The 26,190-nt window shown below is 35.8% G+C and overlaps 1 protein-coding gene across 4 annotated transcripts in view; it reads right to left on the bottom strand.

The window, feature by feature from the left end:
• NF1 (neurofibromin 1) overlaps nt 1-24,302 on the bottom strand; it is a 224,956-nt gene extending 200,654 nt beyond the window's left edge. For 2 of the 4 annotated variants that reach the window (XM_031468338.2, XM_031468339.2), the window contains exon 1: nt 23,859-24,302. In XM_031468338.2, coding sequence (XP_031324198.1) covers nt 23,859-23,918 — 60 coding nt within the window. In that variant the 5' untranslated portion in view covers nt 23,919-24,302. The remainder of the gene's footprint in view (nt 1-23,858) is intronic. The other 2 variants (XM_064495894.1, XM_064495892.1) reach the window with 1 other exon arrangement.
• Nucleotides 24,303-26,190: the final 1,888 nt, after the last annotated feature.

Genomic DNA, 26,190 nt, shown 5'->3' with positions numbered 1-26,190 from the left:
TTAAAAACTTATAAACACTATATTTAATAGTGAAATAACAAAAAATTCCATTTTAAGATTAAAAAATAAGATATAGATGCCTACTACCACAACTTCTGCTCAACAGTGAAAAACCTCAGTGGGTTCACAGAGAAAAAGAAAAAAGAATTACAAAGATTAAAAATGAAGAAACAAAACCACAACTATTTACAGATAATTTATGGTCTATGGGAAAATCCAAAAGAATCTACAGATAAATCAATAAAAGTGAAGGGTTGCTAGATATAGAAACAAAAGTTACTTTCTACACACAATAAGAAGATGCAGTTTTTAAAATACCACCTACAAAAAGCAACAAAAAAATCTAGGAAAAATTCTAGCATTTGACATACAAGTTCCTTAAAGAAGAAGAAAAATTATAAAATGTAACTGAAATAAATTTTAAAGTATATGATAGAAAGATATATTACAACCTTAAATAGGAAGCCTCAATATCATAATGATGTCAATTAATTCTCTTCAACCTGATCCAAAGACTCAATGCAATACAATTCAAAATCTCACCACCATTTTTCATAAAAATCAATAAGCTGACCAATATGGAAAAGCACCACCATGACTTTTCTTGAAGAAAAAGGTTGAAGGATTTGCTATATTTGATATTAAGACTTATTAAAAGCCATAGTAATTAGGATCAATAATCAAATTGCTTACTGGGACCAAGACATATAGCAGAATGGAGAGCCCAGAAACTAAGCCCATGTATATACAGAAACAATTTTCAACTGAGCAAGCATTGCAGATCACAGGGGAAGTGGACTACTCAATAAACAGGCCAGAACAAGCAGTAATTTGTTATCATTACAGAAAAAAACAAAAATAAAAGTGGATCCTTATACAAAAGTAACTCCATGTGTATTAGACTTTAGTGTGAAAGTAAAAATTTTAAATAATAAAAAAATATATAGGAGAATATCTTAATGATGTAAGAGAAGAAAAGGAATGACACACACCAAGAGTAAAAAAATAAAATAAAATAAAAAACACACATCATAAAAGACTTAACTCAGCAATATTAAAATTAAGAATTCCAATCATTAAAAGATACATGAAGAGGATAAAAGAATCCAATCATAAACTGGAACAGGTATTTCCAACACAGTAAATATCAAGAATTAGATATAAACCATATAAAAATTACTATGAATCAATCAGGAAAAATCAAACAACCCCAACAGAAAAATAAGCAAATATATACAGATATTTCACAGAATAAGAAACAAACAGTCCATGAACATCTGAAAAGAAGCTGAACTTAATTGGTAGTCAAGGAAATACAGACTCATATTACAATGATATACCATTTCTTACCCATCAGATAGATAAAAATTAAAAAGACAGACAATACCAAGTGTTGGCCAGGACACAGATAACAGAAACACTTATAAACTGCTAGTGGGAGTGTCAACCAGACTGATCACCTTAGAAAATAATTTGGCATTACTTAGTAAAGTCAAAGAAGCTCATATCCAGATTCTCCTCCCACATATATACTCTAAATTCCTGCACATACACAAGATAAATGTATAAGAATGTTCATAAGCAGCACTATAATAGCAAAAAACTAGAAACAATCTAAATGTTCATCATTGATAGCATGGACAAACAAACCATGGTATACTCAAATAATGAAATACTGTGTAACAGTAAAACTGAATGAACTACATAGAATACCATGGATGACACCAAAGAAAATAATGCTTAGAAAAGAAATCAAAATATATTTAGACTATCATTTCATTATATAAAGATCAAAAGCAGGCAAACAAAGCAACAGATATTTAGGGAGACATAATAATAAAAAAAAAAAGCAATGGAAACTTTTTAATCCAAATCAGGATAGCAGAGGAGACTGAGGTGGGAATGATAAGGAATGTGATTTGGATCACACAGGTGTTTCCAAGGTATTGATAATGCTGAAGTTCTTAATCTGAATTTGGATTGACAAGTGTTCATAGTATTACTTTTAAAACTATAAACTGTACAAACATGTTTTGTATACTCTTGCATGTGTAAGTTTCACAATACATTTTAAGTCACAGATACAAACTGCTAGAGAATATATGCAGATACAACCTTCTTGAAGCATTATTTGTAATAGCTTAAAACAAAAGCCTTGAACTTGGAAAAATAGGTAAACTGATATTCGTATGATAGAATATTATACATGCAGCTAAACTGAATCAACTAAATGTACATGTATAAACAGGGATAATCTAAAAATGTAATAGATCTAAAAACAAGTGTAGAGCATATTTACAGTATATTTTTTATGTACAAACGTTAAATTGTAATTATTGTTTTATGGACACATATATAATAAAAATACAAAAATAGGGACAGAAAGAACACAAATCAACTTCAGCTAAGTAGTACACACTAGAGGGAAGAACTGGATAGGGGAGGAATGCAAAGAGAGCTTCAACTACATCTTCAATCTTTTGAAAATTTAAAAAGATTTTTAAAAAAAGAAATACCCCACAAAAGAAAAATACAGAAATATTCTTCTTCCTTCCCTCTTCCTCTTTCCCCCTGACTCTATCACACACACACATACGTACATACATACATATACGCACAGAGAGAAACAAATCATGGAAGCAAAAAAAAAAAAAAAAAAACTTCCAGAACAAGTACAACCCAACAGTAAAATAAGAAGCTATCTGCCACTATCTCCCAAGATGGTACATTCAATATTCCATCTCTTGCTTTATCTGTACATTAACTTAGCATCTGACAAAGCATTAAAAGTGGTTGTCAGTACAAAAAAAAGAAACCTCTCCATAATTTTTCAATTCATATTCAAAACAAATATCAACAGCTATTAAACAGGGCCAAACACTTGTTGCTACTCCTGACAACCAATAATCACAAGTTATGATTTTCTAACTTAACAAAAATAAAAAGAAAGAAAAAACTAGCTATAGTAGTTGATCTACACTAAAGTCAAGGTATTTATCGAGCTAGACAGAGATACTTTAATGAAATATTGCATATAGTGTCAATTCTCTCACTAATATGAACATAACTATGTTTAGTTTTTATTTTTAAATTGTGATGATACTCCCTAAAATTATTGCTCAAGGATACTGGGAGATAAATTATTTCTTTGATGTCTCATGCTTTATCTTAAAAAAGAGATGCAAATTCTGCATTCTATTCCATAATAGCCCTATTTGTTTAAATTAATTTTCCCCTACAGGACCAGATGGCTTCACAGGTAATTCTAGTTCTCTAAATGTTTGGTAGAATTTAACACCTATCTTTCTCAAATTATTCCCAAAAACTGCAGAGGAAAGAACACTTCTGAACACATTCTATGGGGCCAACATTACCCTGATACCAAAACCAGACAAAAATATCACAAAAAAAGAAAATTACAGGCCAATATCACTGATGAACATAGATGCAAAAATCCTCAATGAAATACTAGCAAACCAAATCCAACAATACATTAAAAGGATCCTACACCACGATCAAGTGGGATTTATCCCAAAGATGCAAAGATTTTTCAATATTCATAAATCAATGTAATACATTAACAAACTGAAGAATAAAAACCATGTGATCATCTCAGTAGATGCAGAAAAAGCTTTTCATAAAATTCAACACCTATTTATGATTTTAAGCCTGTTTAGAAAGTGGGCATAGAGGGAACATATTTCAACATAATAAAGACCATACATGACAAACCCACAGTTAACATCATACTCCGTGGTGAAAAGCTGAAAGCATTTCCTCTAAGATCAGGAAAAAGACAAGGATGCCCACTTTCACCACTTTTATTCAACATAGTTTTGGAAGTCCTAGCTACAGCAATCAGAGAAAAAAAAGAAATAAAAGGAACTCAAACTGGAAAGGAAGAAGTACAACCGTCACTGTTCACAGATGACATTCTATATATATAAAATCCTGAAAACACCACCAGAAAACTACTAGAGCTCATTAATGAATTCGGTAAAGTTGCAGGATACAAAATTAATACACAGAAACTAGCATTTCTATACACTAACAACAAAGGATCAGAAAGAGAAATTAAGGAAAAAATTCCATTCACCATCACATAAAAAAGAATAAAATACCTTGGAATAAATCTACCTAAGGAGGCAAAAGATCTGTATTCCAAAAACTGTAATACATTGAAGAACTGAAGACAGTAAGAACAGATGGAAAGATGAACCATGTTCTTGGATAGGGATACTGTTAAAATGACCATACTGCCCAAGGCAATCTACAGAGTCAATGCAATCCCTATCAAAATACCAATGGCATTTTTCACAGAAATAGAACAAATAATTTCAAAAATTGTAATGGAAACACAAAAGACCCCAAATAGTTAAAACAATCTTTAGAAAGAAGAATGGAGCTCGAGGAATCACACTCCCTGGATTCAGACTATACTACAAAGCTATAGTAATCAAAACAGTATGGTACTGGCACCCAAAAAGATACATAGATCAATGGAACAGGATAAAGAGCTGAGAAATAAACCCATGAACTTATTGTCAATTAATCTATGACAAGGTAGGCAAGAACATAAAATGGAAAAAAGATAGCCTCTTCAATAAGTGGTGCTGGGAAAACTAGACAGCTACATGTAAAAGAATGACCTTAGAACATTCTCCAACACTATATACAAAAAATAAACTCAAAATGGATTAAAGACCTAAATGTAAGACGGAATACTATAAAACCCCTAGAGGAAAACATAAGCAGAACACTCTTTGACATAAATCACAGCAGTATTTTTTTGGATCCATCTCCTAAAGTAAAGGAAATAAAAGCAAAAATAAACAAATGGGATCTACCTAATTAAACTTAAAAGTTTTTCCACAGCAAAGGACACCACTGACAAAAGAAAAAGACAACCTGCTGAATAGAAGGAAATGTTTGCAAATGATATGACTGATAAGGGATTAATATCCAACATACATAAACAGCTCATACAACTCAACACCCCAAAAAAAAAAAAAAAAAAAAACCCAAATGAAAAATGGGCAGAAGAACTGTACAGACAGTTTTCCAAAGAGGAACTGCAGGTAGCCAACAGGCACATGAAAAGATGCTCAACATCTCTAATCATCAGAGAAATGCAAATCAAAACCACAATGACATATCACCTCACACCTGTCAGAATGACTATCATCAAAAAGAAAATAAATACCAAATATTGGTGAGGATGTGGAGAAAAGGGAACCCTTGTACACTGTTGGTGGGAATGTAAATTGGTGCAGCCACTGTGAAAAACAGTATAGAGGTTTCTCAAAAAACTAAAAATAGAACTACCATTTGACCCAGCAATTCCACTCCTAGGTATATATCTAAAAATAAATAAAAACACTAATTCAAAAAAAAATACATGTACCCCAATGTTCATAGCAGCATTATTTACAATTCCCAAGATATGGAAGCAACCTAAGTGTCCATCAACAGATGAATGGATAAAGAAGATGTGGTGTGTATATATACACAATGGAATACTACTCAGCCATAAAAAAGAACAAAAGTTTGCTATCTGCAGCAACATGGATGGAATTGGAGGGCATTATGTGAAGTAAAATAAGTCAGAGAAAGACAAATATGCTATCATTTATATGTGGAATCTAAAAAACACAACAAGCTGGTGAATATAACAAAAAAGAAGCAGACTCACATATAGAGAACAAACCAGGGGTTATCAGTGGGGAGCAGGAAGGGGCAATTTAGGGCTGTAGAGTGAGAGGTACAAACTATTGGGTGTAAAATAGGCCACAAAGATGTATTATACAATACAGAGAATATAGCCAATATTTTGTAATAACTATAAATGGAGTATAACCTTTAAAAATTGTATAAAAAATAAAAATAAATAAAAATAAAATGTTTAAAAAAATTTAGGTAAAACCATGTTCCCAAAAGACTGCCCAAAATATGCTTAAGAGTTGAAGCCTAGCAAACTCACTCAGATTTAGGTTACAAATACCTAATAATAAGAAACATGGTGTGCAATTTATAGTTTACAGTATTGAATATTAATTCTCACATCTGAAACCCAAATATGAAAGAAGAAAAAAATACCACTTCAGAACTCACTATTAAAACAAAATGCAGGAAATTGGTCAAAACAGGTTTTTTTAAGTATGTGAATTATTTGGGAAATTGCTACTGACAAACTTTGGTATGGACCATTATTAAAGAGAACAGTATTGTTATCAACGTTAAATTTCTTGACTTCAATAACTGCACTGTAGTTAAAGAGAGGTCCTTCCTTATTCTTATATACATACACATACACACATGCACAAATACATATGGACAGAGAGAAAGAGAATAAATAATAAAACAAAAAACAAAGACACTAAAATATAAACAGCTAGTAAATCTGGGTAAAGAATATAAGGGACTTTTTATACTACTGCTGCAACTTTTCTGTAAGTTTTAAATTATTCAAAATTCTAAAGGTACGTATGCAGCAGTGGCAGCCCCAGGACTCCAATGTAGTGTTTACCTACCAAAACAATCTAACTCTGGGTCACCATTTTATAACTAATATTTAAATTACATTCAATTGTGAAAATTATTTTCCTAGTACAATTTTTTAAAAAGTCATCAACCACATTTCTGAATCATCCCATTTTCCAGTTATGTGAAGAAATAATGAATGATATTAAAAATGAAGAGAGTCCAAATAGGCACAGCTAAATGTTTATGATTTTACCTCTGGGATTCAAATTTTACAGAACAAAATAAAATATTCTCACATAATTCACAAATTCTAAATTTTAAATAAATTTAAAATTTCAGAAGAATATTCAGTGAAGATTTCATTCCAGGCTTTACCTCTTTCCTGAGGCTGAGAAGAGAATCTTTGAATGACAAAGATTAAATGTAACATGACATTTAAAACCATCCTACTCATTCCAGGGAAGGAAGAGGCTTTTTCAAGTAACAGAGTTCAAGAACGTGCCACTGTGTCCAGCTAACTTAGTTCAAGCCAGAAGCCTGAGCTATTTAGTCATGTACTAGTGGTCATTTATTTCTATCAGGCTAAATGAAGGGGAATTTCATTCACAAAAAAAGAAAGATACAGATCAAAATAAACTTGGAATCATCATGAAGAGGCAAAGAAGAGGGTCATTCATTTGTAATTCATCTGAGTTACCTAGGAGATACAGGGCTACTACAAATAAGGACAGGGAGGACTCTGGAACCCTGAAGATTCCCTAAAATATCACTTATATGTGTGTAATAGTAAAAGGTAATGGAAAATACACACACACACACACACACACACAAAGCAAGACCATTGAGAATACACATTCTTCACTAATGAAGGTTTGGGTTATGCCACCAGCTGAGGTCCTGAATGAGGACAAAGTAAACACAGAATGAGCAGCAGAAGAAAGTAGTAATTAAAGGTGAATTCACACTCTCTCAACTAGTTAACAAAAGTAAAATCTACAGCAGTTTTATATATATATATATTTTCATCTTTGCTTACTATAGAAGATTTGGCATGGATGTATAAACAAATTTCTTCTCTCTCAATATGTTACAAATTTTATTAGTAAAGGTTAACTACAATTTAGTCTTTAGGTAGCAGGATATTTAGATGAGACTATGAATTTCAGATATAAGTAACATAGCCTTAAAATGGATAGTGTGAATGTCATCCAGAGATGGATAAAACGAATACTGGGACTTTGCTTCCCATTTGGTGAACAGAGTAAGAACATTTTCCTTTTTATAAAGAAGATTTCCATCTTCTTAGGCAAAAGCATAGAGTTTCTTCTGTACACAAGATCAAATACCTGTATAAAGGCATATATGGCTGTGGGTAGTCAAAGGGTTGGACTGTGCCAATTGCTAAGTTGCCTCCTTTCATCTTTACACCTATTCTTCTGTACTTTGCTTTCTGATAACCAGGCTACTATGCAAACTGCATGTCTCCTTTGCCAGCTTGCTCCTCGTTAAGGCTCTGCCAAGGGGACCCTAAAGAAATCCTGTAAGACCTAGAAGAGGGACAAAGGACTTGATTTTTCCTCTTTGCTTCTTGTTCTTGTCAGCATCACCCTAGCTAAATTTTTCATTGCAATCTAATAACAGAAACACCCCTTACATTTATTACAATTTCTAGACATCAAGCAGAGATTGTCAAATATGTTAAGCTGGCTTTTGTGAGATACAATCAAAACTCTTCTTTAAAAAAGAAAAACAACTATGGCCTCAATAAACAAAAGTAAGATCAATAAGCAAAAATACATGTATTTCTATAAATTAGCAACAATTAGAAATTAAAATTAAAAATTAATACCTGTTAAAACGACCATCTTCCCAAAACTGATCTACAGATTCAACACAACCCCTAACAAAATATGCTTTATAGAAATGGGCAAACTGATCCTAAACTGTAGATGAACATGCAAAGTATCTACACTAACTAAAATAATCCTGAGAAAGAAGAACAAAGTTGGAGGAGTTACAATACTTGATTTCAAATTTTATAATAAAGCTACAGTAATCAAGACTGTGGATTGGCAAGCCAACAGGCATACAAAATCACACTAAGTACAAAAATTAACTAAAAACGAGTCATAGACCTAAGTGTAAAAGCTAAAATAATAAGATTTCTAGAAGAAAACATAGGAGAAAGATCTTTGTGACCTTACATTAGAAAAGGTTTCCTAGATACATCATCAATAACAAATCTTTTATTTTTAGAAAAACTGATAATTTGGACTTCAGCAAAATTAAGAACATCTGCTTTCAAGATTTTGAGAAGAAAAAAGCCAGAAACTGGAAGAAAATATTTGCAAATCACATATCTCATAAAGGACTTGTATTCAGCATATATTACAAATTTTCAAAACTCAATAATAAAAAACTTAATTTTTTATAAATGGGCAAAAGATTCAAATATACACTTCATCAAAGAAAATATTTAGATGGTAAATAAATGCATGAAAAGATGCTCATTAGTCATTAGGGAAATGCAAATCAAAACCATAATGATATACTACTTCACACCCACTGGATGGTTACAATTAAAATTTTTTAAAAAGAAAATAAGTGTTGGAAAGGATGTAGAACAACTGGAACTCTCATATACTGCAATAAAACTTTATAATCAGTTTGGAAAACAATGATTGGCAACATCTTAAAAAGTTAAACATACACCCACCATATGACCTAGCCATTCTTTGTATTTACTCAAGAGAAATGAATGTATACATCCACACAAAATCATGTACATGAATCTTCAAGACAGCTTTATTTGTAACAGCTGAAAACTGGAGCAACTGAAATATTCACCAACAGGTGAATGAATACACGTTTTTTGACATATCCATTGAGCAAAACAGCTGAGTAGTTGCCCTGAAATGGGACAGAGATAGCAAATGGATTATGGAGGTTGAAGGAAACTTTTGCAGGTAATATATACATTCACTATCTTGATTTTGGTGATGTTATCATAGGCTTATACGTATAGCAGAAGCCATCAAATTGTACATTTTAAATATATGGCACTTATTTATTGTATAGCAAGTTTACCTTAATAAAGCCATAGAATTTCTATTAGTCTACAATAATAAAAAATAAAATTCCTAAAATAAAGCTCCTAAAAAGTTACCAAGAACAGGGGGGAAAAGAGGCAGTATTTTTCTATTTTTATTCATATTGGGTGTATATTTACTAATTTTACACCCAATTGAGTGCTCTTCATTATCTTCTGTAGCTTTATCCTTCCTCTTGAGGTATTTCCCTTCTGCCTAAAGAACTTCCTTTAGTAAGTCTTACAGAACAAGTCAGCTGGTGATTAATTCTCTCTGCTTTTGTTTGTCTAAAAATGTTTTCATTTCATCTTCATTTCTGAAGGATATCTCTGCTGAAGATAGAATTCTAACTTGGTGGTTTTTTTCATTCAACACTTAAAAACTGTCTTTCCATCATTTCCCAGTTTCCATTGTTGTGTTCAAAGTTCAGCTGTCAGTTACATTAGTTTCTTTGAAAGTAACATGTCTTATTTTTTTTTCCATCTAGCTGCTTTTAAGAGTTTTTCTTTTGTCTCTAGTTTTCAACAGTTCAGTTAAGATATGCCCGAGTGTACACATTATACAACTCTTTACTAGTTTCATATATCTCTTCAATTCTATTCCACTTTTTCCACTGATTTTCCTTCCTGTGCTTCAAACTGGGTATTTCCTATTGACTTGTATACAAGTTCTTTACTCTTGTCTTTTGTTTTGTATAGTCTGCTATCAAACCCACCCAATGAATAATTAATTTCAGATACTATGGGCTTCTTGTTGTGTGTTTTTGATGTTTCAAGCACTGTACTAAGCCCTGGGAATCCATCAGTGAAAAGACACAGTCCCTGCTCTCATGGAACTTATATTGTATATATTTAATTGACCTGTTTTCTCTCTCTCTCTCTCTCTCTTTTTTTAGAGAAATGAAGAGTAGGGCAAAGAGTAGAGTGAGGTCCCAGAGTCCGGCACCAAAGTTTTTAAATTAACACATAAATGACAGGCCTGAAGCAGCTGACGTTGTGTTTTTGATTCCTAGGAAATCCATTTAATTCCTTTCTATGGATTCCAGTTCTCAAGAGAAATTCTCTACCTTTTCATTCATTTTGTCCTCCTTTTCCTATATTTTCTTTAACATATTATAGTTATTTTAAAGTCCTTGTCTGATCATTTCAATTACCTGTGGGTCTATTTCTGTCATTTATTTTTCTTCTTGATTATGGATCACAGTTTTCCACCTTTTTAAATTTTTAGAAATTTTTCATTGTATGCTTGATATTGCAAATGAAAGAGCCTCAGAAACCCGGGAATATTTCTTCCCAGTGAGCATTCTCAATTTACTCTATTAGGGAAAAGGGATAAGAGAGGATGCTCACTTCAGTCCATTCAGGAATTGAACTGTGCCAGGGCTATGCTACAGTTTCAGTGAGACTCAATTCACCTGTGGTTCATTCTTTTCTTCAGTCTGTGTCCAGAATCAGTAAATGTCAGCAAGCCCCTTCTCACCTACAAAGGGCTCTTCTGTATCTGGAATTTTAATTTATCTAGTCATTTTTACTTCCACAGGCCTCCAATATTTCTTAAAATACGATTTTAAAAGTTCAGTTTTTTTCTACTTGTTGCAGTGGTATAGATAACTGTCCTATGACCTACTAAATAATACCCAGAAGCTGAGTTCTCCTTGCATATACAATGATTCACAAACAAGCTTTACATCAAAATGACCTGGGGAGATTTTTTTAAACTACAACTCATTGTCCATATCTCTAGAACTTACAGATGTTCAGTGGGGCCAGGAAATCTGTACATTTAACAAGAGTCTTAAGTGACGGGGTAAAGTTGACATTTCTAAAGAAACTAATGTGCCTGCACTGATTGTTCCTCCTCTCTCCCACCTCCCCCTACCCCAGCTCAGTACTGCTAAGGACACTTATGAAAGAACACTACGTACAAAAGACAAACTGATACATGAATATAAAAACAATTAAAAGTTCAGAATCACTAAAAACTTTTAAAATGTTAAAATAAATATTTAAAGGCTTCAAAAAATATATTAAGTTCAAGAAGAGGAGGAAGGATGGCCAGGAACCAATACATGGTATAATACCAATAGGAGAGTGAAAGCAGAACTATTCAGTATCACTTCTAATTGTTCCAGCAGAAAACAAAATGATCTTCAACCTTGAAAAAGTACACTGATGAGATCCATTAGAACACTTAGATAAAGCATAAAGACCCCACCCACCTGTTTTATCTGAATTCAAGTCTACCTGAAGCAATCCAAGGGTACAGATGAAAATTTTTAAATGCAACAAGGGAAATGCTGTCAGTTTACTTTGAGAATTCACAAAATACAGAAATGCACCAGACTCGAAATGATAAATGTTGCCCCAAAATGCAGGAGTGGGTAAAGGTGAAAAGGTCGTATCAGAACTATGGACTTAATTTAATGTCAATATCCAGATAATTCTAAGACTATTACACAGATGACTTTTATGCACTTATAGAAGGAAGCAGCATTTACTAACAATAATAAAATCTTACCTGTGTAAAGCAAGTTTACAAACTTCCTTCACATATGTTACCTCCTATCTTTGATTTGCAGAACCCGTGAAAAAGGGCAGGTAGCATTATGTCTCCTCCCCAACCCACACACACACACTCTTCAAAATATTAGGAATCTAGGGCTCAGACATATTGACTTGCCCAGGTTAACTCATTCCTCAGAAGATAATTAGGACTCAAGCTCGTTTAAGTCTTCTGACTCCCAAGTGAGTACTGTTTTTACATCGCACAGCTCTTGAAGTCGGTATGAGTTAAGAATAAGTCATGCAGAAATAATATAACTGGGACTGCTTCAAAATAATGAAGAGGTGCTGAGCAGGAAATGGGTAGGAGTATGGATGAAATAAAACTAAGAAGAAACTAGGTAATGTGTACATGAGGGTTCATTTATAATCATCTATTTTGCATATGTTTAAAATTTTTCATAATAAAACTTCAGGAAAAAAACACATGGCAATTAACATTCTTTGATAGGTAAACTATTGGTAATCAGATGAATACCAAAACTATAGAATACCTGAAGTTCAGTATTTTTTAAGCCATTTTTTAAAGTCTCACATAACACCCTCATATACAAAAATACTGAAAGGATGAAAAATGGTATGCCTGAAAATTGGACCACCACCACACCAAGAGGGTAAACCAGGATAGCAAAATTTCTTCAAAATACATCCTGTAAGAAATGATTGAATGAATAATATATTTCCTGGGGGGTGAGGAGTAAGAAACCTGAGGAGTACTTAAGAATTGCCTTCAAATAATTTTAAAGTAAAAAGACCTTCTAAAGAGTTACAGAGAACAGAATTAGGAACAATGAATAGAAGACTCAAGGAGGCCAAATTCCAAACTTTTCTACTCTTTCCACTCTTCCTGAGGTTCATGACTCATGCGCTACTCACCAAGAAACCTCGTCACAGTCACCTCCCAATTTTCTCAATATTTTCTCCCATCATCAAAAAAATCTGGCTCCTAGCTCAGTTTCTCCTCTACCTCACATCCACCATCTGGGTATCATCTAGGTTAGTGTTGCCTAATAATACAGTATCCCCAGTTAAATTTGAATTTCAGATAAACATGAGTAGTATTTTTAGTATAAGTATATCCTATGCAGTAATGGGGAAATACTGATACTAAACACCTATTCATTGTTTATCTGAAATTCACATTTAACTAGGCATCCTATATTTCTATTTGCTATATCTGGCAACCCTAATCTAGATGATTTCAACATCAAGGAGGAGCACCTATCCAACAGCTAGTCCTCAACATTTTTGGATATCCTCAATTTTAGTGACTATGGCCATAACAAAGATATTGTCTCCAAATTCAGCTGAGTCCTTAAACACTGCCCAGTACTGCTAAATGTCCTTAAACTGCACTCTCTCGTTTACTCCAACAGCTATTACACATCAAACCCATTCTTTCCTTCTCTACCATCTTAGTCTCTATCTAATTCCACCACCTGAATTTAGATCCTTCCCTTCTTCTATGGTACTTCATTCCATCATTTCCCTTTATTATATTCTTCAACTTCTCCCACTAAAGCATAAACCATTAGGTGAAATTATATTTTCACAAAGTCTTCAAAAGAGAGTTTAAACATTTTAGTATAGCATACAAGATCCTACAAGATTCACAACTCAGCTCAGACTTCACTTTTTCTGTCAAGCTCTCCCCGACTGTCCAGGCTAAATTAAGTGCTCCTCTCAAATACTCCCATTGTAGTCTATGCATCCATCATAATATGCACCATAATTTTCTTATCATCATTCTCCCTTACCAGATTTTAGGTTCCTTGAGACAAAGAGCCATGTCTTGTTTTATTTCTCCAGCATTTATCACAATGCTCAGCACTATCACAAATAGTAGGCACCTAAATGTTTACTGATCAAGTAAGACAGATGGGGCTTAAATTAAGGGAGAGTTTCTAACAATGACAATTCTACTAATAGAATGTTTACCTTGAGATGCAATATCCCTGGTCACCCAAAGGGCAAAATAAAATTGCATATCATAGTACTATTTATAACAGACAAGGGAAAAAAGGATTTAACCTATTGTCTTTAGAGGAACTGGTTAAATTTTGTGTGGTACAATCATACAACCATCTTTAAAAACTCTAAAATCAATAGGACCTGTCAAGGAGACTTCTCTTTTGGGCAGGTCATGATCCCCTCTTATCTGGACAGCTGAAGGCACTGTAACAAGCTCTTGTACTTTAATTACCATATTTTAGTCACTTCCTTCCTACTCTGTTAACCTTACCCTGCCAGAAATTGAGATTATAATTTTTACATTAATACATTCTGGTTACATTTTATAAAGTAACATTTACTTGCTTTGTTACTGATTGTTTTGGGGGTTATAAAAAATATATTCAGTGTAGAAAATTCAAAATTTATTTGTTAAATATTAAAAAGTAAGTTACATATAATACCTTACATTTTTTAAACAATGTGATAGAAAATGTAATCATATGGGCAAATGCTCATATCATACTGTTATGTTTAAACAGCAGATTATAAAAACAGTGTATCTCATTCAATCAATAAGAGTAGCTAACATTTACTGAGGTCCTTCTATGTGCCAGAAACTATGCCATGTGCTTTATGTGTATTTCCTAATTTAAATCTCACAACTACCTCTGTGAAGTAAATACTATTACTGACCCCTTTTTACAAATGAAGAAACTAAAGCTTGAAGAAGTAATGCAGCCAAGGACTAGAAAGTAGTGGCAGAGGCCAAGTCCAAGAATTCAAACCCAAGCAGTCTGATTTCATAATTCTAACTGTGGTTCTCCTGAGTTGTGGTATTATAAACGACTTTTATCTATTTTTTATGATCCTGTTGCATTTCTGTATTTTTACCATGAACATGATTACCACTGCATTTTCTTAAAATAAATGTCCAAGCAGAGGTTGAACAATCATCTTTTAGGGCGATTGCAGAAGTAAATTTAAACAATCTCAGATTCCTTCTAACTAAGGATCTGTGACTAATCAATTAGTGACTGGAATTATTTTTCTCAGTCAGAGGACTGGCGCCAAAAAAAAAAAAATGAAACAAAAATCAATTCATTTTAAGAATTATAAAAGTTTTGGACTGTCAGATTACATTTTTCCTGTTCTTCAGATAATGAAAGAGCTCAGAATTGAGATTTACATAACATAGCAAAAGGTAGTTCCCATCAGGGCAGAAACCAGAGCACAGGTCTCCACTGATCTTTGCTGCCAACATTTGATGAAAACAAAACCTTCTGTCTCTCCCATTCCCTACTGCAAACTCAAGTTATCAGAGGCCAAAAACTGAAAGAAAAAAAAAAAAGGAAATACAAATGCTTCTTCCCCAACCCACCCCCAACTTAGTCCATTACCCAAAAGGAAGAAGACTTGCGTAGAGCATGAAGGCAAAACATTTTCGCAGCCCCCAGGTGAGACAGAAGTGAAAGGCACTAGTAAAGACAGGAGATTTGGAAAGATACTCCAACAGACAAGATGAATGATTTGAAAGTTGTGGGAGGAGGGGTAGCCTAAAAAAGTAGGGGAAGGAAGGAAGGAAGGAAGGAAGGAAGGAAGGAAGGAAGGAAGGCAGGCAGGCAGGCAGGCAGGCAGGCAGGCAGGCAGGCACAGAGACAAAAAAGACAAAGACCCAGAAATCCAACAGAACAAGATACTCAAATACTACCAAAGTTTAAAAGGTTGCCTCAAATTTAATCAAATCCAAAATGGAATGTTTGAAAACCAACTTTACAAAACTTGACTGTGAAATGCCAGATAAAAGAATGATCAAAAAACATAATCTCATATTTATAATTGTATATTCCTGTTGGTATTCTCACAAATTCTACTCTCTCACCTTCAGAATTCAACCCTCCTCACCTAAAAATCTGTAGTGAGTTATAAACTGTAATAGAACTAAATAAAAGGGGAACAATGTTACAACTTCCACTAACAGCTAGAGAAGTTTTGATCAAGTGAAAAGAAGAATGATATATAATGATATCAAGAATATAATGTTTAAAACTTATGTCTATTTCTAACACATGACCAACCAAAAAAGATTTCCAGATATTATCTTATGTGAACATAAAAGGCAAAATGTAACATGTCATTTCTGAGTGAAGAAGCAATAATACTTTCCTAACTATACATATGTGTGCTATCTGTTCATAAAATTTAGACTTTTTTGTAAAGCTCTATTTATTAAAAAGTTACTGTTCTAAGGATTAAGACAGCCACACTCTAGTTGAAACTCAATTAATTACATGTCATATGATTGTGAACAAGTTGTTCTGCCTCCCTAGGTTTTTGTTTTGTTTTGTTTATGCAGAGTAGAAATAATAATCATCACCAAACTATAGTTTGAGAGAGAAAGAAAAAATAAAGAGGAGATAGAAAAAAATACTGCATAGGATAATAATCATGGTAATACATTTCTATGATTATTTACAGCTTCCTTCATATAAAAGATTCACACCTAAGACACGATACAAGCCCATGATGTGAGTAAGGCAGGTATTATCCCCATTTTATAAATCAAAACAGAAAACTAAAGTTCAGAGAGGTTAAGTGACTTGCCCAAGGCCACACTGAAAACCACACAGTAAAAAGCTCCTTCTCTTACATATAGTATACTGCCATCACAAATTTGAGGCAGTAAGAATGGTTTTCTCATGCTAAAATTACTATGAGCACTATACAAAAAAAATGTCAACAATTAAACAGAAAGAGGTCACTTGATATTGTTATGAGCTGTAATTACCCACAAGGCCATTATCTGGATATAAAACTATGATTAAAAATAAGTTAAATAAAATTCCTTTAAAATAAATGTCTAAAAGTCTTGGTATTTACTAAATCAACTTTGTGTCTCTTCTCCCCTGCTTGGGCTATATGAAATGGAGGGGGTAAGGATTTCATCAGAAAAAGTTAAGTAAGTTCTCTATAATTCAACAGGATAAGACACTCAAAAGTATAAACTATGAATAGGGGCAGGCAACAGCTTGTAGACTGTAGTAGCAACCCTAAGCCAAACCAAAAGATTGCCAGGCTGTGCTTTAAAGAAAATATGCGATCTGGAAATTTGCACCTCAAGTTATTGCTACTGCAAAGTAATTAGTACCATTTATAGCAAAAACATGTAAAGTTTAGAGGATAATTCCAATTCTTCATTGTAATAGGATGGGATTCCTTATTAGCTTGGGGCTTTCTTAACAGAAGCCCTTTTGATGATATAGTCAATGGCTCAAAAGCCACTCTCAGAGAGCCAAAGAATATAACTATATATCAAGAGCATATAACGTTTGAAGTGGTCAAATGTGCCGTCTATGGCAGGCACCTGAAGAGAGTTTACCGGAGGCACTATCAATGCCAGTTATTTATATTCTACAATGTTAAAATTTTCTTCAGCAAAACCCTGAGAGTGCTCTGTGTACTGAAGGCTGTATCACATAGTATGATACAAAAATTTACAAATTACTGAAACCTTAAACTTAATTCAGTCACCACGAAGAAAACACCTTAACTTTTCTATTCTTCAAGGTCAAAATAAACTTCGTCTCATGTTTCCTTCTCCACTCTCAAGAAAATGAGGTATTATAAAAGATGTCAGACGAAATAAGCCAATGCTTTTTATAAATACAAGTCAATTCTCAGCAAAAGAGCTTAAGATGCCCATACTCTACTTCAGTATTGATTCTAAGCCTTTTAACAGTTTAAGCTGACCACAAACCTCCCTCTTCTACTACTTCTATAGAACATTCTCCTCCTTAACCTTCCTTTAAAAAAATAAGCTTCCTATAACTCCTGTCCCTTCTCTCACATACACACAGACACACACAAAACCCCCAATGAAGAATAGATTGAAGCCAAGGGAACATATGTGCAAAACACACGTTTTTAATTAATACACTGCTTACCCTTAAAAGCATGTTGCTATAATGCAACAACAGTCTATATGGAATCCCATAACACCAAATTTGAAAATAAAACAAAAATGCCCCACAGCCATCTGAGTAATTTAAAGAACAACAATGCAAAAATAAGATATGCTAACCACTGTATTATATCTCTAACCTTTCCTTTAAGGACAAAATTCTCCATGCTAAATATATCCAAAAAAAAAAAAAAAAAAAAGTCAGCAGATTTAAGATTCTAATTTCCTATTGACCAAAAAAGTCAAATAAAAAGAAGTGTAGCAATATTTAAAATCAAATGTAACAACATCATTGGCCCAGTTCACACAATACGTTATGACACTTTTCTATTACACTTCCCAAACTTGAAAAGCCGCATAACATGTATGCTACAAATTAGATGATAAAGCAAGAAAACAGATCAATTACAGACATTCAAGATATGTTACATAAGGACACTCTTAGTACCATAAGTATTTGTCACTGAATGCTAAACTAAGGTATATATTGGCCAAGATACACACAGGGGAATATCCAGAGACTAATCAATCTCTCTTAGTGAAAATACAATAATCAGTAAGCTACAAAGAAAATTTATAAATCTGTAAATTAAAAATTTTATAAATTTGTAAAAAAAAAAGTTTATAAAAATGTATAAACTTTACATTTGAATAATTTTAGACTTTTCAAAGTGTTTCACATTCATTATCCTATCAGACCACTGCAAAAAAGTACCAATAAAACTAAGTGACAAATTCAAGATCACAAAGGTAGTTAATCGGATCTGAAACTTGATTCAAAAATGTTAGTTCTGTTGGAGGAAATATAAATACATACAAGTTCCTCCTTAAAAGTCTCTTCTTAAAAAATTATTCCTATTAAAAATAACACTTAACTTATAAGACCTAGGCTATTATAAGCACTAAATTAAAGTTCAATTATTTATGTTTAAAACAAAGCCAAAATTACCACTCCTCTAAGCCAGTCTATCTTTCAACCAGGAATCAAATGAAAAACATTCTATCAGTGATGCACTGTGTGCTTATAACTGTGCTGGGCACTGGGGTGACTAAATTCTAAGAGGCTTCTTGTTTTTCAGAAAGTTTACGCTCTATTTTATAAAAAAAAATAAGGAAAAAAAAAAACCAATGCTAAGCTATGCTCAACCAACTCTTCTGAAGGGAGAAATCCTACGGGGTTGTTCTGTAGAACCCCAGGTGACAAGCACACCAAAAAGTGAGGTCGCAGTGAGTTTAGCGTAAAGTCATAGGAAAAAACGAAGCTTGAGTTGCACATTTAAGTGTGGACAGGAATTAGAAAAACATAAAGAAGGAATTAAGGCATTTAGGCAGGGGATGGTGTAAACAAAAGATTTACTGAGAAGCAGGAATAAGCTTGACACATACAAAAGACACTGAGCCAGCCTGCCTGGAACACAGGTGCAGGCTGAGGCATAATGAGAAAATGATAGGTAAACTAAGTGGGGTCAACTCCTAATAGACTGTGGCACAGGGAGATGCTGTTAAAATATTTAAATAATCCAGTATTTAAACTAGAAAGAGAACCCTACTGATTTTCTAGTCAATTCCAACAGACGAGGAAATCTAGGACCCATAGGGATCTAAGGGCAAGCATAAGGACAAAGACTGTAACTAGCAGAACAAAAACCAGACCCTCATTTATGAACCCCAATTCAATGATGGGGAGCTTAGTATGACAGAGAAAGCATATCTGTCCATGAACTGATGAGAACATCAACATACAATGATCTGCAAGTGCACACACAAGACAGTACTATGTCTTGGGAATTAGAAGAGACTGGTTTCCAGGGGCAATGGCATATCACGGTGGCATTACAGTTGAGCAAAACCCACTATTTTGCTAGAAGGAATAACTTTCAAGAAAGCAGCAATGCAGAAGGAAAGTAGAAGCAGAAGATTGTTTTCAGAGTTATAAAGGAAATGGGTGAATAACAGTAGAGGCAGCAGATTACCTGGCAACAAAAGGAAGAAAAAGAATGATCTATACAGGACCAAGTAAATGTTTAAGGAAAAAGAAATCTTAGTAAGTTTGAAAGCAAAAAGGAAGGAGCTCACATAATGAAAGACTAAACTAGATGCTAGGTAAGGTGAAAAAGTGAGGGAGCACAGAGAACTAACTGAGGACCACTTAGAAAAAAATTTTTAAAAGATGAGTCCCATAATGAAGAATAAGTATTTTTCTCAATCACCATAGTATACCCTTGGTAAAAGAATATTCATTTTCAACTATTTATAAGGCCTTACAAAGATGGCAGACCAAGTTTTAAGAACAAGGCTAAGGAGATATTTTTTCCTTAATCCAAAGGATTTACAATCTATTTATCTGGCTAATTAACATGTGGGTTGTAACTTCAAAGACACTTGCCAATAATTTCATAATGTGAGTTTTACACCACATATTCAAAGGACATTTTGATTAGCATTCAATTTACAATAATCAATGTTATTAAAAATCAAAAATCAGATTTTATTCTCTAATATGTTCTTTAAAATGTCATTTTTTGGCTTTTTACATACCATTTTTACTTGACCAGATATGGAAAAAAGTGCTTAAATGAATATATTTACAACAAATCATGTGAGGATATCTTTTCTCAATTTCTTGAAACAAAACAAAAACCTTCAAATAACCAGTTTTCCTATACTCCCTTTCAGGAACAAAGTCCTACAGAGACTGGTGGGGAATACAGAACTAGGTGGGGCATGTAAGAGGATTCTAATTTAAGTAACCTGGCTAATGAGCCACAAATTAAAGCTACACACCTAAAATTTGCCAATTTCAATTTAGAAACTTACAATTCAGCACCACAAAGGCAGGTTAAAGGAGCAGCAGAAGATTTATCAGCTTTCTGACTGTCTACCTTTGCAACTGCCATTTCCCTAATCAAGGAAGCAATTTTTTTTTAATTGTTAAGAATTATTCAACTTAGGCCATAAACATTAGTTTCAAGTACAATACTACTAGCAGGTTAGAGGAATTTTATTTTATCCACTTAGAAACAAGGGCTTGAGCTCAAAATGTTAAGATGGAACGCTACTACTTTTTGAACTGGGTCTGCTGCACCAAGTTGCTGAGCAATACCAGAGTATAATACATAATCAGCTGTGGCTAGTAATGCATTTCTGCTTTAATCACCACAAATATTAGAAGTCCAACCAAAACATCAATTCAATCGTAAACAGAGTTGCCATCTTTAGACATGCACATGTTCTCTGGCTCAACACATGTCTTAGCTGTAACAAAAAGAAGCAGCTTGACTCCCTCTGGACCCAGTGAAACAAAGTACAGACAATATATCCAAAATTTAAAACTGTTAGAAATAGTCGCAATGATTAAGGCTCTTAAGGCTCTAATATCTCTCACTACATGCAAGGCTTTTTTTTCTCCCTTCAATAAAAATGTGAACTCTTCTAACTATACTTAATGGATTACTAAAACAAATCCTATGGGATACTCATCACAAAAAGTACTCCTGATCCTTCAGCATTCAATGCTTCTCATACTAAGGTTATTATTAGGTGGCCTTGGAAAGTCATTTAACCTCTCTGTGCCTCAGTTTTCTCACTTTCCAAACTCATGGTGAGCTCTAATTTGAATTAAACATATATTACTTATATAATAAATTAACAATAAGGTAGCTATATACAATAAACACCAAAACCTTTATACTTTTGCATCTCAAAGTCAGTGGACTTTAACCCTGCAAGAGAAAGCTGTGAGGAATAATTTGTCCTATAGATCTTTCTCTTAATTACAACAGAAGGAATTTATTTTTTAAATGCTTCTGTTTAAAACTCTTACGTCCTTAATTTTTAGTAGATGGTGGTGAGTTTGATTCCACAATATTCATAACAAAAACAAACAACAAAGCCTAAAGTCTTTTAACACTGGGGACAAAAAGAAGGAAACATTTACTTGCATTACTGGGTATATAATCAAATTCACTTGTCTTTTAAAATTTAGAAAACTATATTTTTCATATGTGGCAGGCAAGCCTAGAAATCAACAGGTATGAAGTGAAGAAATAAAGTTTAAAGATTAGCTGGAAAAAATTTTTAATTAAAAAAATTGATAACAATAATTGTAGTGTGAATCCTTCAAATTCCTGCATCCAGATTATACTGCCCACACAGTTCAGCATTGGAGTTCTTTGGCATGCATTTTAAGTCCTTCTTTTTAAAATTATGCAAAGAAAATCTTTTCTATCAAGTTTTAAATCTAAGACTTTATCAATAATACAATCCAGTATACACAGGAACATTTTACTTCCTCAAACAGATCAGTAGTACAATGTTTTAGATACTTTTTGGTCTGGAAGCAGAAGAATGGATGAAAAGAACTCCTTCAAGTCTCCGACAGCCTCATAATTCTATTTTATCTAAGCAGTTTCCTCTCAAATTTCTTCTCAATGCCTCTGCCTATTCTCAAAAACCTTTCAGGTAGGTCAGAAACACTGAGTCCTGCAAAACAATGTTTAGGGATCAAATAAAAGTGGAGCCCTCCTCTCCCCTCCATTCTGCTCCCAAAATCAGTTTTATGATCATATCCAGTAAACAAAATAGATTCCCTCATCACAGGAAGCCCGTGATATAACTGCAGCTGCAGAAAGCATCCCTTTAAACCAGCCCCAACTACATACAGCAACACAAAGTTACACTAAATCCTACTGCCAAAAGGCTATGGGTGCTTTCATTCTGATCAGTGCCAGGATTTAGAGTGTGAAGCTCAGAGAATAAAAAGGCACCTCCCCAAGCTATGAAACTTTCTTTTTCCCATCTCAAATATTCTCAATGAAAGTTCTCTTGTCAACCAAAAGATGAGAGTTAATAATAACAGAACACTAGCAGAATTATCGGCTCCAGGACCACATCCCAGCTGTCTCTGCTCTCTGTTGTCAGTGGCTCAGATGCAGTTTCCCACTTTCCTTTCACCCTTCTCCCCTTACTCCCCAAGATTCCCACTCCAGAAAGCAATATTCACATTCTCAGACCACAGACAAAAATAAAGGCAGAAACGGCAACTACCAAGGAAGGGAAAAAAGGAAAAATATTTCAGAATCAGGAGGGAACCAGAACTATGGTTTCCACTGCAAACGGCAATGTAAAAGCCAGTCTTGTCTCATCAGGATATAGGGGGGCGGGGGGGAACACCCTTGTTGGGCATCAAAAAGATGTGCAGTGTGTGTGCACTTGGAGCTCTCGGGGCAGGCTGAAACGGTGGAGCAGAAAGTAAGAAAACCTGTGCTTTCCCTGCTTTCTTCTACTCTTCCCCCTCCAAGAGAGGAAGCTGAAGAAACTGGGGGAGGGGCGGGATGTTATCGTTCTACTGGGGGTACACAAGATGGGCCTCGGGGTTCCTTCGGTTATTCACCCCAATTAGGTGGTCCACTGAGGTAGGGGGAAACCCCTAAATGTTACCCACTTCTGTACCAAAAAAGAAAAAAAAAACCGGTAAGGGGGGATGATTAAATCCAGATGGAGAGCCCAAGAAAGCGCCCCCAAGTCACTCATCCCTATTAGCAAGGGGAAGGGCTGGGATAAAGGGGATGGAGGATCGGAGGGGTGGTCAGGGGAAAGGCCCCACCCCCCGACTTAGGAGGGAAGGGGAGCCCGGGCCACCAGCCGACCCCTCCTTCCCCGCACCTTCTCCCTAGGCCACCCCCACTTATCCCCCCGGCCTTTCCTCCAGAGCCCCAGGCAGCCGCGGGGGAGGCGGCCGCTCCTTCCTCCCCTCACCCACTCCGTCCCCACCCCCACTCCGCTCCCACCTCCCGCCCGCCACGGGCCCGTTACCTGCTCGTCGAAGCGGCTGACCACGGCCTGGACCCATTCCACCGGCCTGTGCGCGGCCATGTCCTCCCCGCGGCCGGGGGGCGGCGGAGGGACCGGGCGGCCGGCGCCCAGGGCCGGGAAGAGGGCGGGGAGCGGGGGCTGAGGTGAGGGAATAGGCGAGGAGAGGGTCTGAGGAGTGCAGGCTCCCAACGTTCCCACGGGGGTGGGGATGGAGGCCCAGCGCCCGGCCGGGAGGGGGAGAGGGGAAGGGGGCGTTGGCGAGGAGGCAGGGGGAAAGGGGGCGGGGGAGGGGGACCCGGGGAGGGGAGGGGGCCTCTTGGTCGCTCTCCCCACTAGCGCCGTCTCCCCACAGCCATCACAGTCCGAGACGCCGCCATGACACCCCACCGGAAGTGGGATCCTTTCCACGGCCCGGGGAGAGGGAGAGCGAGCGAGCTCGAGATTGAGAGCGCGGCTGGGAAAGGGGAGGGGGAAGCGAGAGGGAAGGGGGCCTGCCGCGCATGCGTCCGCGCCGGCCGGTTTCATTAATGAAAAAGCGAGTCCTCCTGGAGGTGACGTCACCTAACTCCTCTGGGTCCGGAGGCGCGCGTCCCTTCTCGCCGCCGGGCTCACCTCGACTCGGGCTCTGGTTGCGGTCGGCGAGAGTCCGAGCTGACCCGGGAGTATCCGCTCGCATCCCACCGCCACCTCAGGCTCCCCCTCCCCCGCCGGCCTCCGGGTTTGGATTGCTCCCCGGGTTGGAAGTTAGGGCGCCCTGGGGCTAGCATTTCTTCCTGCACGCAGGTCTCTGCCGCTGATTTCTGAGGAGGCTGGGCTCTGCCTGAAGCTCTCTCAAAAAAATAAGGCATACAACCTTAGGTTTCCAGGTCCTTCGTAGCTACTATAGCCTGCTGACAAACAGGAAAAAGTAAGGCCGAGGAAGATTCGGTGAATCTTTTTTTTTAAACATTCTCTTAAATCCCAATGCTATACTCATAGGCAGTAAAAGTACTCAGACTCCGGAATCCCAGTCCAGACTTCCTCTGCCGAACTGACAGGCACCCAAGTTAATAAAACTTTTGCGCAGTTGATAATAGAAAGATTGAAGTTTCACCATCCTCAAAAACCCTTCAAGGGCTTCGCATACATTAATTCAAACATTCATCATCTCATTTAAATCGTTCAACATGCTTTTTCAGTAGGTATTATTAACCTCATCTAACTGATCACAAGAGTTTCCATGATTTGCCTGAAGTCACAGAGTTGGTAGATGGCAGAGTCAGGATGCAAACTCAGGTGGTTTGACCCCAAGGACAATAGAGACAGATTTCGGCTCTCCGGAAACAAAGGCGTACCCTGTGCCCGCAATACCAGAGTTGAAATGATTTTCATGTGAAATTGGGTCATGACAGTTTTCCAGGAAGATGATTACATCCAAAACAATGGATGATCTATCTACATCTGACAGGAACTTTGGAATGAGTTATTTTTAAGTTCATCTTCCTCAATACACTTTACTTAGGCTAATGTTAAAAAGTGAGTTTACACATTCTGAGCACACACTAATTAAGAGTCAGTTAGGACGCATAGCAGGATACTAACTGGCTGACAAAGCAGAGCGAAACCAGAATTTTAATTTTACCACAGAAAATCTACAAAGCCAATAGTACATATACAGAGAAGTTTCCAATCTCTGCTGGCTGGTGATTGTCCAAAATACATATTAAGTTAATTAGTATTTCATTTCCAAAAGAAAAGGAGGACAGAGTCTGGGTGGTTCTTTTGTCCATTCTTTAAGGATGCAACATGAATACTGACTAATTTCTTTTAGGTGATGTCAGAATGATAATGACAATGTTAAAGAAAAGAATGAATATTAAATGAATGTACATCTGTGCCTTCCCCAACTAGGACCCCCGGAAAAGCTCTCATTCATACGCCTAGAAAGTATCCCAGTGCCTCTACTTCAGTGCTAAACTTCCTGACCCACAATCTATCTTTCCTTTTCTCATACTTCTGCTGAAAGTCCCTAATTACTTTCCTGTTGGCATGCTTTTTGCCTGTCCATTCCTCTCATCTTTGCTAGACTGGATGCAACTGACCAAACTCTTGGCTCCCTTGCCTCCAGTGACATCCACTGCCAAGGTCCCTCTGTGCTTCCCTTTCCTCTCCTTCTCTGGTTCCCCCAATTCCCACTCCTCTCTAACTCTACAGTAAGACACCCAAACTTCAGGCCTTTGCTCTCTTCTCATCTTGCTTTACACAGGTTCCAGTCAGCATGTCATTAATTCATTCTAATCAGCACCTGTCCTGTTACCTGCCCTGAGTGCCAAGCCACTCATTACACTTGGAG

The sequence above is a fragment of the Camelus dromedarius genome, chromosome 16 (assembly GCF_036321535.1).
Source record: "Camelus dromedarius isolate mCamDro1 chromosome 16, mCamDro1.pat, whole genome shotgun sequence".
Taxonomy (NCBI): Eukaryota; Metazoa; Chordata; class Mammalia; order Artiodactyla; family Camelidae; genus Camelus; species Camelus dromedarius.
Note: the sequence above shows the minus strand (reverse complement) of the source record. Positions and strands in the feature narration are given on the sequence as shown.